Source organism: Ictalurus punctatus, chromosome 5, assembly GCF_001660625.3.
Source record: "Ictalurus punctatus breed USDA103 chromosome 5, Coco_2.0, whole genome shotgun sequence".
Classification (NCBI taxonomy): domain Eukaryota; kingdom Metazoa; phylum Chordata; class Actinopteri; order Siluriformes; family Ictaluridae; genus Ictalurus; species Ictalurus punctatus.
In genome coordinates this window covers 28280139-28300547 of record NC_030420.2, presented here as the reverse complement: position 1 = coordinate 28300547, position 20409 = coordinate 28280139, and the positions used below count along the sequence as shown (strand labels likewise).

Genomic DNA, 20409 nt, shown 5'->3' with positions numbered 1-20409 from the left:
TGTGCTTCGATTTTCCAGTGTGGTACAACATACATTGTCATCCCTGTTCACTTTTTCATGATTTGTATTTTATGTGTCATTACATATACATATCAGAAACTTCTACTACTTCTTTAGAGAATGATGTATGCATGGAAAGGAGCTTTGTCGCTCTACAGAGGTGTCATGTTCACATTGTGAGTTAATGGTAGCTTGGTATACACAGTAGAGAATGAGTTGAGTTCAGTAGGACACTTAAGGTTTTCTGACACGTTATACAAAGACTCACAGCTGAGGTCAAAAGCTTCACTGCCACTTTTATGGCTTCTTAATTCATTCAGTTAGTGAGTGAATAGCCTGAACGCCTGTGGTATGAAAGCTATTCAGCAGGGATTTCACTTCAGCACTAGTTAGAAAAGGTGTGTGACAAGTGACGGCTTTGGGTAGGACCTTTCATGGGTTTCCAGCTTGCATCACATAATCATACAGCCAAAGATTAGTGTGGCTTTTTGACTTGGAAAGCAATGGATGCAAATGAGGCTCTTTCCAAGTCTCCAACCGCACCAGACGTTTTCATGTACAGCCACTCCTATTTGAGAGATGTGTAATTTGTTGGCACAGTCAGCATACTTTTTGTTTAAATATAAATCTTTATAGGTATACATTGGCTGATATATTACAGTGTCATATGTTACACCTAAGTAATAAATAACTAGTCCAATGCTAGTCACATGACATGAACAGTAAAAATATACTTCTATAAGATTTATACAATAATAGAAAGGGACATTGGAGAATTTCATTAATCTAATCTAATTTGCTTAACTCCATTCCATGTCCTAGTTGAGCTCCACCTTTAATAGAGAGTGTTTTGACGCACACAGCAACACAGGGACATTCCTTCATTAGGCGTATTTCAAAACAATGCAGTCAAATGAAGTCTTCCTAAAATTAGCTCTCTAACAGTCACTGGATTTTTTTTGGATGTTGCTTGATTGGTTGGTGTCTTCTTAATGGTTTGAGCAATGCACACTGGAATGACTTCTCTCGAAGTCAGAAATCCTAGAAACTGTCAAACCTGGACAGTTGATAATTAGAAAAGCATTGCCTGTTTTTTCCCCAATCTTCAGCAGTCCAGTTATGGTGATCCTGTGGCTACTGTGGACTCAGATACCTGTTCTTGGCTGACAAGAGCAAAACCCAATGCGATCTTCTGCTGTTATAACCAATCCACCTCAACGATCAACCTCTTGTGTTTTGAGATCATTTTCTGTTCAGCCCGTTTATAAAGATGGTTATTTGTATTTTGTTACCATAGACTTCCTATTTCTGCCTGCAGAACTGGTTCTCACTGAGTGTTTTTTCCCCCATACTATTCTGTATAAACGCTACAGACTGATGTGTGTGAATCTCAAGAGATTAGCAGTTTCTGAAATACTCAAACCAGCCCATCTGGCAGCAACAACCATGCCACAGTCAAAGTCACTGATCACATTTTTCCCCTTTCTGGGGTTTGATCTGAACATTCAATGACGTTCTTGACCTGTATCAGCATGATGTTATGCATTGTGCTGCTGCCATAAACATGAATGTTTAATTTTTCCCTCCTTTTCTTCTCGAAAAATCATTTTTGTAGGTGCAAAATAAAAATATCACCATCATTTTCTGTTGGTTTTCTTAATTGTGGTACTCTCTTAACAAAAAAGATATATCTACAGTGTATTGTTCTATTGTAAAAATATCATCATGGCATTTTTTTGTCATCCTTGATGAACCTTTGACTTGAATTATTTTTTATTGTTATGTCATTTGAGGTGGACCTGTCATGTATTTGATTAGATTTGACTATTGGTCAGACATATTTGTATCCTGACTGGTCAGGGTGCGTTGTTCAGCGTCTCTGCCTCCTTCACTGGATCAGCACCATAATGAAATTATCAACATGTGAGTTTCATTTGACTTATCTTATATAACACTTAAAGCCCTTGGCTTTCTGTGTCTATAGTTAGTCTGGGTTTTGGTTTCTTTTGTCCAATCTTTAGAGATAAAGATCTTTTCCTGGATTTTTCCCATGATGTTAAAGATGGTAAGTGACTTTATTTAAATTTGCAGAAGGAGGAATTGTAGTAAAAAGTACTGTACCACTGTGTTCTAAAGTCTCTCCTGGAACTGTGTATACTTAGAAACATATGCTCTGAAGGATTTGTACAGCCGTTTATGGTTATATTTTTTCCCATTTCAAGCTGTTTACGCCCTCTGAAACTTTCTGGGTGGGTGTTTGTCAGCCAGTTTCTTTTTGCCATATGTTTCTTTGGGAGGTAGTATTATTGTTGTTACGCTTTTCAGCCAGCTGTTCGGTTTCTTGAACAATATTATAGTTTGATATGTTGTCTCAGGCTTGTGATAAACCAAGAGAGCTGATTAATACATCATCCTTTTACTCATTAATGCTTACCTAACATGTATTTGGTACCATTAGCTCTTCCGAGCATAGTCTAACTCTTCCAAATTTACAAGTCAAAGAGATAGGGCCAGGTTAGGGTTTGTACATTGTTTTACTAAGTCAGTTGTGAGAATTGAACAGAACTGAACTACATTGGCCATTTTTATGAGATCAAGTTCATTATTGCACCCTCTTCCCAGTTTAGGACATGCGTATATCCAGTGGTACATCCATTAATACCCACAGTGGAGCAACAGGAGTCTATTTGCAGTATGTATGCTTATGTAAAAAAAAAGAAGAACAAAAAACAGAAACTCTAGATGTCGTAAATCCAACATGACACTATTTGTCAATGTATTGAATATCTGAGAGGGTACAGGACTCCAAAAAGTTTAGAAAACATTACTTATTATGTTCCAATTTTAATTTAACTTAATATGTTCCAATTTTATTTTCACTTTGGTCTGTAAAATCATGACGTTACATAACCTTTGTCATTCAGAGACATTAATTCATGCAAAACACTGCCATAACTTAGAAACACATGCTCTGAAGGATTTGTACAGCCGTTTATGGTTACATTTTTCCCCATTTCAGATGGGATTATATTTTTTTTCCCATTTCCCAAACAGATTAAACCCTAGAAACAGATTAAAATGCTTGTGAGATATAAATTGTGTAAAGAATAACAAGCGATCATATAAAACGCTTTATGGTTCTAACAATAAATTTGGGTGCTTTTGTCCATGTTTCATAGCATCAGCAGAACATAAGCATGCACATATTTAGGCTCTTTCATCTTGGAGGAAAACAGCCACAATTATGTCCAAAGGCAATATTTCCTAAGTGTCCTGGGGTTTTGGAAATGCTTCGATTTTCACACTCCTTTCAAGCACCCTTGGGGAAATCTAGTTGTTTTGGCAGATTCGACTAAGTCATATACCACTTCAGAAAAACACATGAACGTTAAACTTTGTAGTGGTACGAGTGGTGAGTTTCTTTGTCCTGTGCAACAAACATTTATTCTGCAAAAGCATAGTGCTTCTTTTGATCCATTAAATCATTTTGTCTAAACAGAAATTTTGGTCTTGGAGGACCCTTACGGGTCTGGTTCTGTTACTTCCAGAACAATTCCTTTGGACATTTTTACATTTTTTCTAGTAGTGTTGGAAAGTAGTTTCTGTTGCAGAATGTTTGCCAGAGTGTCTGTTTTTGGGTAGCGAGAACAGAAGAATGCATGTTATTTGTGAGTTGGGCTTCAGCCCAAATGTGAGGAGGGTTCAGGGGATCAATAGTGTCAGAAGCAACTTGTGACTTAGGAGCATCTGTATCATCTGTTCAGTGACCACAAACAATTATTTTAATCGTACGAAGAAAGGAAGAGAAAACCTGTTTCCCTAAAACACACTTAATGGAAAAACACACATAATGTAAGTTTAAAGGCAGTAATCAATAAACACATTTTTGTTGAACACCTTCAGGTTTTTCTCCACTGAAAGGGATTTATAAGTTAAGATCTAACCATTTATACTGTCAGAGATGGGTATGTTGTTTAAAAGGGAAGAATTTGTGGCTCAATTTCTGCCTAACCTGGAGGGAAAATGTTAGTAAGCAGAATGGCATTTTACTGTATTGTTCCAATGTTTGAATGAAATGTTTGGATAAAAACATACTCAAGGACAGCGTAGGTGAGATGTTTCTAATATCGGGTTCATCCTAGGATCTTTATTATTAAATGATAATGAATGTGTGATAATGAATTTGGTTGAATTTGTGGATTTGAATTTGTGTTAGAAAGACATTGACAAATTGATTTACATTAGACTTACCTCTAGACTTACATTATTATTATTACCCCTAGACTTACGTTATTATTACGTATTCTGAGTCAGTGGGTTTTTGGTTCTGTTCTTAGTACAGAAAATCATGTCAGTTTTTGTCCATGGTAATAACTTATATGCTACAGATACAGTTTGCACTGCACTTATGCATACATATTGGAAAAACACTGACATATTTCTTTAACATTAAGCACCTACTGATTAATGTCATAGCGTGGATACATTGCTCTTGGTTAAAAGTACAAAAAGTGCAATTGTTGGTAGAATATACCCAGGTATGGTACTTCCAGTGTTGTAAATCTGCTTATTAAAATGATATAAGCCGTAGACCAGTGGTTTTCTGATTGGGGTTTGTGAAGCGTTTCTACATAATTTACATTGCAATTATTCATACCAATGTTTTAATGGATTTTTTTTTTTTAGAGCCATCCTTCCTTTCTCACCCCTCAGCCGTTCTCTGCTCTCTTCCTACTGCAGTCCATCCCAGTTGCCTTTCCCATGATACTCCTGGGTACTGCAGTTTGTCCTAATCAGCTGTCACGCTGTTCTTTGCATGCAGAACGTGACCCACCTAGAATAGTAAACAGCGTCTTAGCTTCAACACCCTCTCTTCTCTCTCACTGCTGTTCATGCTTCTCATTCCTGTTTATCTCTAATGCCGCCTGGCCTACACCTTTCCAGCTAATCTGAGGCTACAAGTCCAGTCCTGAATCATTATTAATGCCTTTTCTATATGCCTTGTAATGGTTTAATAGTCGCAAATGACGTGTTCATGGGCTCCTCCCTGCTGTGTCTAAATAGCCATTTAAGTTATATTCTGATTAAGTCATTTATTATGTTTGATAACATTTACTATTGATACATTACAATTACAATTTGTAATGTGTAACATGTTTGCCTGGATTTGAAGACTGTGTAATATGTAATATTTATAATGTGATCAATTATGTCACAATACAGCTTGTCACATTACCGAAAAACTCGCAAAAAGTCCTTTGTTTTGAAGACTTTCCTTTGGAGGATAACACACTGAACATTACAAGGCAGACACTGGAGACTTATACCATAAAGGGGAAATAAATGTTTCCTCACAGAAAACCTCAACCACAAGTCCCTGTCAATGAGCTGTTACTATAGAAATGATAAGATATTAGAACCAACGCATTAATACAAAGCTGTGATTTGAATTAAAGCCAGCAATACTGTCCATGATAGGTATATTGTGTATTGTAGAAATAGCTTCAAATATCATGATATAATATTTCTGTCATATCACCCACCCGTAGGGTCAGTGGTCATTTGTTTCATGATATAACAAAGCTTTATTCTCATTGTGTCATTGCACCCAATTATCTTATCAACAAAGTACAAAGTGTCCATGTGTGGACTTAATCCTGACAGTCTTAATCCTGCAGCAGAGCTTAAGTCAATTAATGCAGCATGTTTGTGTTTTAAGAACATCAATGAGATTAAGAACACAGCCCGAAATGATTGTTTCCTATTAATTTGGTGGGAGCAATGGGATATGACTTGATCGATGCAGACATGCTTAGAAAAAGACACAGACACACACACACACACACACACACACACACTTCTTTCCCTGCTGAAAAAAACAAACCATCACAGAAATTCTAATGGTTTTCACTACAAACACCATTACGGACCATCAAAACCATTACCATAACGGGTCCTTAATGGTACCCACTAGACATAACATGCCACCAATAGAAGGCACGAAATTACCAGTAGAGACCCACAAGGACCATTACATTTTCTATTAAAAACAAAACAATTATCATTATAAGCATTAAAACCATTACCAATTCTATGAGTGTTTTTGTTGGGGTTTTTTTTTTCAGCATGGTTGTCTTAAGAGAAAATAGTTTTGTTTGATGCACAAATATTTGCCTGTTGATTAAAACGTCACTGTTGTGATATATGTCAGGAAATATGACAAAACTTTTATCCATAGCAAACAAAGAGGCTCTGATTATCCAAATCTGCTGTAATAAATTTTATACCCTGAATAAAAAAAATATAACCAATATGTGATCTTCAGAGCTTTTATGCTAATCCCGCTGTCAATGGCATTGTGCTCATCATCTCGTATATCGTTAACTTGCCAAGCCGAGTCTCTGCTCATAATTCAACAAATTATCTACTGTTTAACGACTTCGTAACTGTGCTAGCAATAACAGTATCTGCCTGTGACATCAGAGCAGCACAAAACCTCTAACTTCTCACAGGAGTAATGAAAATATAGCACCCGAACCTTTAAACATATCACAAATATTTCGATACAAGCCTATTTGATTTGTTTCAGGTTGGAATTTTCTTTGAATGCACCTTGACAAGCACCTAGCATTCCAGTGGAAAATTCCAAAGTCAGTCTCTAAAGGGATCAGATGTTTAATTCCAGAACGAAAAAATTGCACCTTAAGAGCAATCATAACATTTTACAAGCACTATACACCTTTCGTGCGCATTGGGTACTTCTGTTATAGTATGATACAATAATTATGCCATCTTCATGTGTACTATGGACTCGAATCGAAGCTATACTGCTCTTCATAGGCCTCGTATTGTGCGAGCATTTAGAAGATGCTCTTATGAGACTCATTTATGGTCCCTTGAAGCATGACAGCACTTCCAGAGTACTTGGAGGTTAAGAACATCACTAAAGGGCACAGCAGCAATGACAAGTGAAAGGGCAGAGAAGCTGACGCCAGCAGGTATTGGCCTGAATTCAAATTCATCCAACTCCAAGCTTAGAGTCAAACCCGTGACTCTTTTAGGAATAAATCTGGAAAAACATTACACAGCTAGTCGGCCTCGTTCAGGTCACTCGATCATTAGAGCTGCAGATACTACACGTTCAAACACAGCTTTCAGGCTGTTTCTCTCAGTCTTACCCTGTGTCTCAGGTTTAGTGTTTACAGACACTGCTGCTGAGCAACCATAGCAAAAACACAGATAGAAAAGTGTTATGATGATAAAGAGCCAAGTGTTCTCAAAAGTCCCCTGCTAGTCTGCGGCATAGCATCACAAAGATGTAATCCCCAACGAGGAGTCATTTACAGGTCATGTTTAGTGCTGTAACAACACAGGAATAACAATTCAAATATCAGTGGTCCTGTGAATGTTCTCCAGTGTAAACAAAAAACTAAACAGCCACCTTCATGATCACAGCACAAATTTATTTTATGAACATAATCCAGAATTTTAAATGCTGGGCAGATCGGGCATCTTATTGATTGATTGGTGCCAATTTCTGTCCACAAACCAAGCAAGATATAGACCGATCAGCCATAACAGGGTCATATACGTCCAAGGCTCCATAAGATGTGCGTGGCTAGCCCATCTGGTCCGATCCCACAGAAGAGTTACTGTAGCACAAATTGCTGAAAAAGTCCATGCTGGCTATGATAGAAAGATGTCAGAACACAGTGGATTTTCAGCTTGTTGCGTTGGGGTTTTGTAGCCGCAGTCCGGTCAGAGTACCGATGTTGAGCCCTGTCCACTGCCGAAAGCGCCTACAATGCACACATGAGCATCAGATCTGGACCATGGAGCAATGGAAGAAGGTGGCCTGGTCTGATTAATCATGTTTTTTTTTTTTTTTTTACATCGTGTGGACAGTCGGCTCTGTATAATTTGCTTACCTGGGGAAGAGATGGCACCAGGATGCACTATGGAAAGAAGGCAAGCTGGCGGAAGCAATGTGATGCTCAGGGGCAATGTTCTGCTGCGAAACCTTGGGTCCTGGCATTGATGTTGATGTTACATCGACACGTACCACCTACCTAAACATTGTTGCAGACCAAGTACACCCCTTCATGACAGTGGTATTCCATCATCGCAGTGGCCTCTTTCAGCAGCAGTTATTGCCACACTGCAATAATTGTTCAGGAATAGTTTGAGGAATATGACAAAGAGTTCAAGGTGTTGACTTGGCCTCCAAAATCCCCAGATCTCAATCCAATCAAGCATCTGTGGGATGTGATGGACAAACAAGTCAGATCCATGAAGGCCCATGGGATCTAAAAAGACTCCAAGGATCTCCTGCATCTTGGATCCAGATACCACAGCACACCTTCAGAGGTCTTGTGGAGTCCATGGGCAGCACAAGGGGGACTTACAAAATATTAAGTGGTTTTAATGTTATGGCTGATCGGTGTATATTTTAAACATTTACTATTACATTTAACACCACGGTTACAGTTAATTGCAGTTAGATCCACGTTAACATTATGTATACTTCTTTTCAAGTTTCCTCCAAAAAACATGCCAGTAGCTAAACTGGCGATTCTAAATTGCTCCTAGGTGTGAATGAGTGTGTGATTGTATGTGTGTATGGTGCCTTGTGATGGATTGGTATCCCATTCAGAGTCTATCCCATCATGTAAATATATGCCTACTATCTATAGTAGTTGATCCTGAGCCCCACTTTGAGAATGTGAACATTTTGCAAGCTCAGTTTGCTCCACTTGCGTTGTTTACTCCCTCAAATGGACCGTTAACGGTGATTTCTGTCATAATCAGTTCTTTGTCTAGACCTTTTGTCTTCTCTCAGTTCTTCCACAGCAGGTGCCTTATTTTGAATGCTTGGCTAAGACCTGTGTGTATTTGTTCTGGAGATTATGTGGACTAGACTGCAGGGGGGCAGACGTTGCCTTAGGCTAGGATCAGTGTGAAACAGGATTTTTATTATAGATGTCGCATGGTTCGAGCACATGTTTAGATCCACAGGGACTTCAATGACTTCAAAGATTTGGCATTGTAGTGGTTACTTCTACAAGTCCTTGAGCTTCTTGTCTGTTGTTTAGATTTGGCAGATTCATTGTTTGACCTATTGAAGGTTAAAAAAGTTTTTTTTTTTTTTTAACTAAACGAGGCGCACAAATTGTTTTGCGTAGAGTTTGGTGTAGTACGTACTGATATTTAACATCGTGTAGCCGACCTTGAGCCTCACTGATAAATAGTCCTTGGATTTCAAAGAACAAAAGGATAAAAGACGTCTTAACGCCCACAAAGGAGGTGATTGTTGAGAAACAATTGCAGTAGGTTGATAAGGCAACAAGTGGATGTTAATAAAAAAAATAATTTAAATAAGCTGACAAGAAAATACAATATAGCAGAACCTTGAGAAGCTTTTTAGCTTTATATTTATGTTGAACGGTTTTAAACAGTTCAGGATAGTAGAGCGTTAGTGATTGTTTGGTGTGTGTGTGTGTGTGTGTGTGTGTGTGTGGGCATATTTTTATATCCTGGTAAGGATCATATGTTCGTATAGGTTTGAACTCCTGTGGATATTTGGCTGGTCTCCATGAGGAAAACTGCTTTGTGTATAGACATAACGTTAATGCATTAATAATTGTCAATGCAATGGCTGCACAAGGATAGTAAGAGAAATGTGTGTGTGTGTGTGTGTGTGTGTGTGTGTGTGTGTGTGTGTGTGTGTGACAGAGTGAGATAGGTAGACAGCATAGCCTTGAGAGAGTGATTATATAACTAAGGTTGCAGAAGGTCTTGGCTACGTCCACATTCACATGCAGGTGCAGAAAACTCTACATACAGAGTGGCTGTTCTTCACGACTTTCTTCTTTCTTGCGATCTCCAAGTCTTTTTTTTTTTGTCATTTGAAAACTAGAATGAGTCTCTTTTTTTCCAGGGTTTTGTTTTTTAATTCTTTCTTGCATTCTGACACTCTGACACCACCCCTCCATGCCGTCTGCTCGCCATCCTCTCTCTGGTATAAACAGTGCATTGTACACAGTCCCGCACTGATGCAGTAAACCAGGAAATTAGTCCAGGGCACTCTTTTAAGCCTGAATAAGGACTCTTGTCTTGTCTCTGGCATGCTGCATGTTTATGCCAGTGCCCTGCAAGGTGATTATCCTTCATTCACACCCTTTCAGAGTGCCTGCTTTTACTCTCCCGCTTTAACGAGGTGCCGTTTATATGCACGCACACTCAGACACACAAAACACACATTCATGCATGCATACCGAATCATCTTAGAGGGCCGGGTTAGATTTCTGCCTCATTTATCACAACTGATTCAACTCGTTATCTCATGACAGAGCTGTGTACCAAATCCCATACATTTTTGTACATGAGTGTATATATAAATGTTTAGTGTGTTCTGTAAGAAATATGAACCACATATCAGAATGATGGCCTAACAATCAACCAGCACGTCCCATCATGCATAACAGAGGGGCTTGGTGAGATATCGGACAGGGAAAAAAACCATACCAATAACAGTCCTTCTGTCAGTATCTCAAAAATGTCATTGTTATTGTACAATCAGTCCATTGAGGATTTTGTTGAGTTTATTTGTGATTGTTGCGGCCAAAAATGCTTGATTTTGCTGCGGCTTTTTTCAAATTTTGCAATGCAATTTGTGGAGTTGTTTGTGCTTTTTTTTTTGCAGAAAACTACTTGAATTGGCAAAATCGCAGTTGCACTAAATTGTTCTGCACGTTCTTTCACAGTGATATTTGTGAGTAAATGAGAACGTTTAGCTGTACTCGTGTTTGATGCTTGTGAATTGAAGAGGGCTTTGGATAAATTCACATCACGTCGTGATGACGTCACATGACGCGTCTTGGCCCAAATCTGCAGAAAATCTGCGGTAATTTTTAAAAAATTACAAACTCTTCGGACTGTTGCGGAGTTTGCTTGATTGTGCGTTCATTTCTGTGAGTATAAAATCCTGGAGGGACTGTACAGTGAACACTGTTATGATTTTAAACATCATTTCAAGGCAATAAATGCACAAAAAACCCATATTGAAACAAGACAGGTCCATTCAGAAGTATGAAATAACACAAAAAAGACTTTTTTCGTGCAATGAAAAATTGCACGCTGTAATTTTGCAAGCTGTAAAATTTCATGACAGCACAGTCCGAAGTGTGTTACTCCTTTTATTCCACACGATTTCCCCGCGATTACAATATTAACTTTATTAATGTATGACACATTGCTCTTTGTAACTGTTTATCGTCTAATGATGTTTAATTTTAGTTCCTGTGCTATTAAAAATATGCCTAAAAATGAATAACTGAACATTAAGGTTGAATTCTAAGGGGTTAATGTGTTAGAAAAAAGGTCGAATCTAGAACCCCTTGAGCTTGCTCTTAAAGGTTCAGTGACTCTATGTAGAAGTGAAGAACCCTCATCCAAATAATGTTTTTTTTTTAGTGTAGGCCTATTCTCCTTTACATGTATAAAGCTTTTAAACAAAATTAGAATAAATATCACCACAATTAAAAGTAAGTAAGTAAGAAGGATGTAAGGTAGGAACTCATTAAGTATGTAAATAAATATGGAAGGAAGGAAAGTAAGAAATATAAGAACCAATTATGTAAGTAAATAAGAAAAGATGGTACTAAGTACATACAGGGCTGTGAAAAAGTATTTGCCCCATCCTGATTTCTTATGTTTTTGTGTATTGCGCATACTAAATTGCTTCAGAAATTAAAACAAAATCAAAGATAAAACCAAGCAACCTGAGTAAAAAAAACTTAAATAAAGTTATCCAATCCAAACTGGGCCTGTGTGAAAATGTATTTGCCCCCATGGTTACTACTTCCCCAAATCTATGAAACTACATTCATAATGGGGTTGAGCTGGACTAGACAATACCAGGCCTGATTACTACCAAGACACTATGCCAAAATTGAAAGAAATTCCAGAAATGATGAGGAAGAAGGTGACTGAAATACATCAGTCTGGGAAGGGTTTCAAAGCTATTTAAAAGGCTCTGGGACTCCAAAGAACCACAGTGAGAGCCATTATCTACAAATGGAAAAACTTGGCACAGTAGTGAACCTTCTAGGAAGTGGCCGACCTTCCAAAATTCATCCATGAGCACAGCAGTGACTCATACAGGAAGTCACAAAAGAGGAAAAAGGGCAACATCAAAGGACCTACAGGCCTCTCTTGCACCAATAAAGGTCACTGTTCATGACTCCACTATCAGAAAGACACTGGGCAAAAATGGCATCCATGAAAATTACTAACCCAGAAGAACATTAAAGGCTCATCTGAATTTTGCCAAAACACACCTTGATGATCCATAAAACTTTTGGGAGAATGTTCTGTGGACTGATGAGTCGAAAGTGGAACTGTTTAAAAGACAGGGGTCCCATTACATCTGGTGTAAACCAAACACCAAATTCCGCATAAATACCTACAGTCAAGCATGGTGGTGGAAGTGTGATGGTGTGGGGATGCGTTGCTGCTTCAGGGCCTGGGCAACATGCAATAATTGAGGGAAACATGAATTCTGTTCTCTACCAGAAAATCCTAAAGGAGAATGTCTGGTCTTCAGTCCGTAAGTTGAAACTCAAGCACAACTGGATTATGCAGCAAGACAATGATCCAAAGCATAAAAGTAAGTCCACCTCTGAATGGCTCAAATAGGCAAATAGTTTTTTATGTGTGATAGGTGTTGGATAACTTTTTTTTTTTGTTGCATCAATAAAAAAATAAAATAAATATAAACTGTATTGTGGCAACTCAGGTTGCCTTTGTTTTATGTTGTATTTCGTTTGAAGATTTAAAACTGTTTAGTGTGTGATGCAAAAAACAGAAGAACTCATATAATACTTTTTCACTAAGTAAGTAGGGAAGTAATTAAGTATGTAAATAAACATGCAAGTGAAAAAAGGAAGCAAGTAAGTAAATTATCGGGGATGGAAGGACCTCAATAAGTGTGTGCATAAGTAAGTATTTAAAGAAGGGATTAAGGAGAAAAAATATATAAATATAAAGAAATATATATCTGCATCTAAGCCATTACCTAACAGTAGTTACACTTAACAATATCAAATCCAGCAATTGAGTATATTTAATACAATATATAATGTATAACTTTAAGTGTTAGGTTTGAAACAGTACATGATTTGAGAAACATCTCACAACAAATCTCTTCAGTGATGAGGCCCTCCAGGACTGGAGTCTGCCACTTCTGCTCTACATGTAATAGATCTGATCAGTCTCTGCTGCCAAGATTTGGACTGAAATTATATTTCATGATGAATAATAAGTATAGATTTCAGAATGAATAATGCATTATAAGACTCATCACTCCCTTATGACTTGACTTTCTTATAAAACAGCAAGTGCCCTTGATAAACGTTGTATCAAGTCGCTGTGAGAGAAAACTCTATGCCATACAAACTGTTCAGTACCAGTAAAGAGCGCCTCATGTTTAGACAGCTGCTGTTTTGTGAGAACTCAGGGGCAATAACACAATCCTAGAGCGGGATTTGTGGACTGACTCAAGGAAGTGGCTACATTTTCCTCCCAAATCAGTCAGGTAATGAGGTGACAGGGGAGGCACTGAGTGCATGGCTCAGAGAACACACACACGCACACACACACGCACACACACACGCGCGCACACACACGCACACACACACACACACATACACACACTGAAAGAAATGTGCCTATGCATGCAAATTCAACAAGGCTGGGTGTTAGGGGTGGTGTTTTTGTCGTAGATATTGTTGTGGTTACTTCTGTAGTTTATGTGAAAACATAGAAGTATTTAATGTACTTACTGACAATGCAGTTTATCTACTTTTTGTCATATGAGTTAACTGACGATGTTCCTATTCCATCCTAGATTAAGTGAAATTGGACTCCCTGAAGTCTCATCTACATAGTCCATATGAATGAGCAATGCAGCAGCCGTGAGCAGCAGAGCAACTGTGTTTGTGGTTAAATAAAGGTAGGACAAACATTTGTACACATTAATTGTAATATTAGTAAATGTAATTGTGACATTAGCACACTTAATTGTAACATTAGTACACTTAACTGTAAAATTAGTGCACTATCCTGTAAAATTTGTGCACTAACTTGTAACATTAGTACACTAACTTGTAACATTAGTGCACTTAACTGTAACATTAGTACACTTAACAGTAAAATTAATACACTTAACTTGTAACAATAGTGTACTTAACTGTAACATTAGTACACTTTACTGTAACATTAGTACACTTAACAGTAAAATTAATACACTTGACTTGTAACAATAGTGTACTTAACTGTAACATTAGTACACTTTACTGTAACATTAGTACACTTAACTGTAAAATTAGTGCACTTAACTTGTACATTAGTACACTAACTTGTAACAATAGTGCACTTAACTGTAATATTAGTACACTTAACTGTAACATTTGTACATATAATTGTAATATTAGTAAATGTAATTGTAACATTAGTACACTTAACTGTAAAATTAGTGCACTAACTTGTAACATTAGTACACTAACCTGTAACATTAGTACACTAACCTATAACATTAGTACACTTAATTGTAATTGAGAGCATTCATAGGTCAGAACTACAGATAATTTCAAAGTAGATCAAAGACCAGAATAAGTGAAAAAAGAATAAAAATGTAGTCAACCAATCCTCCATATGAGTTTATGTCAGTTGACATAACATAATTATTAAGATTAAAGGATATAAATATTAATCGTTAATTAAGTCTGGATGTTCCGGTCCATTAGTGTAGTGTTTGTTCACTTGCCTTGTTTGACCCAGTCCTCTATATCTGTCTCTCCAAAAGATGTCGGCGGCTGAAAATGGAGTCGGAGGGCCAAGCAGAGAGAAAACCTATAAAAAGGTAAGTGTTTCTGACTGAGCTGTTATACTGCTGAATTCATCCCTATGGGCAATATTGAAGGAAATGGTGCATATGCTAATAAATATTTATTCTTTTAGGCTAAGGAATCCACTGACAGTAAGCTATAATTTCTTGCGATACATTAAATTCCAAATATTTAACCCCTTAAACCCCAGGAGTTATTATTGAGTCCTTGCTTTGCATACTTTTCTTATTAAAGTCACTGCATTTACTGAATAATTCATAGTACTTACTGAATAATAGGCTTTAATAAGTTGTGGTGCATAATAAACTGAGACTTTAAGGGGTTAATAAGTGATAAACTCATACTCGCTTGACCAAGGGACATTAACCCTGAACCTCAATGTTTTAGTTTAGTATTGAGGGTTCCTTCCATTCATTCAAGTCACCCTAAACATGTTTGGTTGTTGTTGTTGTTATTTTCCCAGAATATTTTTAGAAAATTGTAAACTGGTCAAAGTGCCACTGCAAAATTACATTTTAGGAAGGCTGAAAATCTGGGCATTGACATACTGGGGATATATTTCATCACAAAATATTGGAGCCATTCATATTCCAGTATGCAAATGAGCTCTGTTATTACATTGGTGTACTGTATAGATACAGATGTACTGTACGTTGAAGGCGGATTCATCAAATTTATTTTTGTAGAACTGCCCCATAAAACAACTTTATTCAATATAGAAAAAGTTCAAAAATGTTTTGGGTGACTTTAAGGAAGAGGAAGTGGCATGCAGTAGTACAGGGTGGTGGAAGAGTGTCTGGCCCTCTGTGAATACCGCAAAAGTATACTGTGAAACAGAATTGGTAATCAGTGTCATCTGCAGGAAATGCTATCTCCTACAAATGTTCCCAAAACAGTGGCATCAACAGAGCTCCATTCAGTCTTATTTGCAGGGTATTTGGATGCCATTAGCTATTCCCTCCCTTCACTTGTTATGGTTGACATACTCTGCTCAATGAACCTTCACTTATGATGCAATGTTACGGACAGTAACTATACAAGGGAGCCAAAACATGAAATCCTAGCAGTCTTCTGATGTTATTTATGTGTGTATGTTTGACCAGACATCATCATCAGCTATTAAGGGAGCCATCCAGTTGGGCATTGGTTACACTGTAGGGAACCTGACCTCAAAACCTGACCGAGATGTTCTCATGCAAGATTTTTATGTGGTGGAGAGTGTGTTTCTGCCCAGGTAAGCCCCAATTCAAAATATTCTCAGGTTAACTTAAAATGGATCAAATGTACCTGAGCACTACCTTTCCATAGTTTCTGTCACTCTCTGCTCTTTTGGTTTTATTCTGAATCCTTCCTGTGACCCGAGGTGGGAAGTATATCTACTTCATTTGAGTTTTTCTTTCACATCATACTTTCACTTTTACTGCAGTGCTCTGTAATCAAATATTTGTATACTCATAAGGTGACTTTTTGCATCAGACAGCTTCAGTGGGTTGATCTAAATTCCTAACAAATCTAAACTTCAACAGATATAACAGCAAGAATGAGACCTAATACCCATTACTGTAATCTATCAGTTTTTTTATACACTTAGCTAGCTAGCTAGCTATTAGCTTTTTACTAGATTGTGTCTTCAAAGTTCATATCACGCTAGCTAACATTTGAGAGATTAGTAATAAAGCTGTTGTTAGTTAGCCTTAGCTAATGTTTTCCCTCGTTCCTTGGTGAATATCTTCAGAATTATTATCAAGCTAGCTAGCTAACATTTGACAGATTAGCAACCTCTTAAAGCTGTTATAGCCTTTGCTAAAGTTTTCACATTATCCCACATTCCTTGGTTCCTTGGTGACAGAGCCGCTAATCATCATTAACGTCAGTTAATAAAGTCAGTATGTAATTTGAGGCAGGCTTCTTTTTCTTTTGTGAAACTTTCTTGTAGTTTTACTTTCGTACTTATATAAATATAAGCGGGTATACTTTTCTTCCGTGAAGAATTTGAAGCTGTTCGTCAAGGTTTGTTTAGATGAGTAAATTTACTTTTACTTGAGTAAAAATTTATGGACTTTTTACTTCCACCTAGTACAATGTTGACAATGTTGACTGTGTGTTTGTCCTAGAATAAGGATATATTTTTTCCCTATGTATATTATTCATGGTAGCTTGTGCTGTATAATATTTCCTTATATAGATGACATTTAGGCAGTCAGTTTTGTTTTTAATCACTATAATATGTTGGAAATCATCATACAGTTAAAAGTCAGGCTCTTTAGGACCTCCACTGCCCCTGAAATGTTTCAGGTTTGCATTTTTAAAGTTGGAAACAGCATTCTGTGTAGAAATAAAACCATCCATTGTTGTAGGATTACCAGGTCATTTGTCTCCATAACGCACTGGTGAGTTGCGCAAACAACTCAAATAAGTGACTCCCTGAAACCGAAAACAAGTTTGAAGGATTCCATATTGCTCTGGCTGCAAGAGGAAAAACAGCGAAGCTCCAACTCCAGTGCGCTGGCAGTCATATTTACACCTCCTGCCAAGCGTGCTTGGCATCTCTCTGCACTTTCATGTGCTAATGCGCAAAATGACAACCCCTGACACCATTACGAGCAGCTAATGTGAAAGCTACGGGAATGGTGGTTACAGTATCGAGTGTACTACCTACCTGCCATGCATTTAGACTCTAAATATAAAGTGAATTTGATTTTTTTATATTGATGAGCTTATCTTTTCACTTGCCATTTTTAGTCTTGTTTGAGTGATGTGTTTTTAAGGTTTACTAAGGCCATTCCCACTCTTTGTTTCCAAGCCACTTGGGTGTCATGGTTTGCATGTTTTCCGGGTAAACCCTGTCTCATTTTGTGCAGCACTGGGACGGCAGTAAGACAGGACTAGGACTTCCTTGGCCTCGGGGATTGTTCACAGTGTTCTGTGTCATGGATTGCGTTGCGTATTTGGGTCTGGTGTGTCACATTGCAAATAAAGACTTTTTGAATGGAGACTGAAGGAGCTCAAATAACCTCTTAGTCCTCAGCGATACAGTATCTTTTATCTTGGGAACTTTCACTCTCTATTTCAGGCCAAAGAAGCATTTTTGTTCGATACTGTGTTTGTTTGTTTGTTTTTTTGCTCAGAGGATTAGCATTACTATGAGTTTGTAAAAGCTCCCTGTTTATCCAGATCTAAGCCTATGGCTAAACAATAGCTGTTCTGGATATTATGTGTTGTTATCACTAATTAAAGGAATACTCTAGCATTTTTCAACCTAATCTTTATTCCCTGCATGTGTATGTGCAGTTATCATGGCCAAGAACATGGATACGCTTCCCTCTGCTTAGAACAAAAGAACTGAAAACCAAATGACTCAAAATGCATTTATGATGGAAGTCTAAGGGCAGGTGTTTGAAGTCTGTTAATAAATGTATAAACTATGTATAAACTATATACAATGTTTTACCAAAGCTGTCCTTATGTTCTTATGTTAGTTTTATTAGATTTTTGATCATTACCTCTGTTTTTCAAGTGGTTTTATGATATTCGTAGTTGATAAGACAAACAAAATACTGTGCACTGATAATAAAAGCACACAAATTCCTCTCTCTAAAAAGTAGTCTCATCTCAGAAAGGATGAATTCCAGCGATTTAGCATATACAAAGGTTTAGAGCTTAACTTATAAATACGTTTGACCGACGAACTCATGAGACCGAAGACATGCTTCGAATAAATGTTAACCGAAAAGGATTTTCTTTATGATATTATATATTGCATTATTTGTGCTAGCATGAGTGAGGTGGTTTGTTGTTTGTTTTGTTTTGTTTTCAATAGAGACTACAAAGTATTTCTCTGAGTCCCGCTGCATAAGAACATCTGCTAAAGGTTATAAATGTAAATGCACCAACATCTGCTCTCAGACTTCCATTATAAGTGAGTTTGGAGTAAGTTAGTTCACCTTCTTTTCTGTAGTAATCATCTGTTTGCTACACATGCACTAGATAGAGATTACAGCAAGGTGAACACTGGAGTATTCCTTTAATGAACTGTGTATTGTTACAGCAAATACAGTACTGTGCAAATGTTTTAGGCCCCCTATTGTGCGACAGTCCCAGAAGAAGCGTGGCTGGTTCTGAAAGATGCCCAGTAAAACGTACAGCTCATTTCCTTATTATACCAAAGGGTCATCGCACTAAATATTGACTTTGTTTCATTTATTACTGTTTACTGCTTTTTATAGTTTTTTTTTAAATGTAGAAACATTTAATTTCATTATTTTTGAAGGCATCTTTGCTCTACATAATTTCATTGCATGTGACTAAGATTTTTGCGCTTGTACTGTGTATATTTCATGATTTACTATCTTGTCACAGCGAGGGGAGCAACCTGACTCCAGCACACCACTTCCCTGACTTCCGGTTCAAAACCTATGCCCCGTTGGCCTTCCGGTACTTCAGAGAGCTGTTTGGAATCAAACCCGATGATTACCTGGTAAGTATTACTCAGCGTTATATCACCTATTTCCACAAAAGTTGTCAAATTGTTATATTGCAGGAAGAATAGTCCTTATTACAGGCTTAAACTAGGTGTCTGGCTAATATTTAACGATAATACAGCTTCTTGCTAACAGTTATCCCTCAGGTTACAGCTCTTAATCGCTGTCTGGGTTTAGACTCTTAACAGACAGCCTAATTATTAAGGGATTATGAAATAATGACTAATGACCAGTTTTTCTCTCTTAATTATGTAGCGCATTAGGTCTTTGTTTACACTGTTCAGTTTGGTCGGCGTGCTTTAGAAGTTGATTCAGTACTGTAAACTGTGGTTGATGAAGCTGAGTGATGGTCCAAATGGGATTTCAGCATCTGCAGTGCCTCTGCAGTAACCCTGCTGTTAGCGTAGGAATTTCCCTGCATTTGTGTGTGATTGAGAATCTTCTTGTACATGTGTATGCACTATATACAAGGACATGAACGTGCAAAGTGTGTGGGTGTGTGTGTGTGTGCATGCATTTATGTGCGTATGTCAGTGTGCAAAAAAATGCGTATGCCTGGAGATATGTGTTTGTGTGTGTTTGTGTGTGGGTGTGGGTATGTGTGTGCTTGACAGAACACTAACGTTAATTAGCCATACTAGCGCAGTCATCTTGGTAATCGCCTTGCTGGCTCTTTGGAATATAATCAGGCAGTAATTAGCCTCAGGGCACAGAAGAGGCTCTCAAAAGCATGTCGTTCAGCGTTTCACGCGTCCTTCGTCTCCTCTTTTACAGTCACAAACCTACAGTTCTTTACCTCCTTCTTTTCTTTATGTGCCATAACGACACACACAGTCACTTTGGGCCTCTGGTTATCAGTGTTATGTAATAATGATTATATCAGTAAGATGAGGACACTCTGTGAGCAGAACGTCTACTGAGGCCTAGAGACAGGATATTAAAAATCCTGGATGCATGAACAGTTTCATCCTGTCATAATTCATAGCGTCATATCCTTCCCCCCCATCTTTATGCGTTTGTTT

The 20409-nt window shown here is 37.7% G+C and overlaps 2 protein-coding genes across 3 annotated transcripts in view; both read left to right on the top strand.

Annotated features, from left to right (window-relative positions):
- The window catches only part of LOC108265363 (kinesin-like protein KIF2A), a 92799-nt gene that overhangs the window by 15190 nt on the left and 57200 nt on the right, over window positions 1-20409 (top strand). The window lies entirely within an intron of this gene.
- pip5k1bb (phosphatidylinositol-4-phosphate 5-kinase, type I, beta b) overlaps window positions 1-20409 on the top strand; it is a 50107-nt gene that overhangs the window by 5185 nt on the left and 24513 nt on the right. The window contains exons 2-6 of one of the 2 annotated variants that reach the window (XM_017467613.2): window positions 13907-14011; window positions 14864-14920; window positions 15019-15037; window positions 16010-16140; window positions 19266-19383. In XM_017467613.2, coding sequence (XP_017323102.1) covers window positions 14880-14920; window positions 15019-15037; window positions 16010-16140; window positions 19266-19383 — 309 coding nt within the window. In that variant the 5' untranslated portion in view covers window positions 13907-14011; window positions 14864-14879. The remainder of the gene's footprint in view (window positions 1-13906; window positions 14012-14863; window positions 14921-15018; window positions 15038-16009; window positions 16141-19265; window positions 19384-20409) is intronic. The other variant, XM_017467614.1, reaches the window with a different exon arrangement.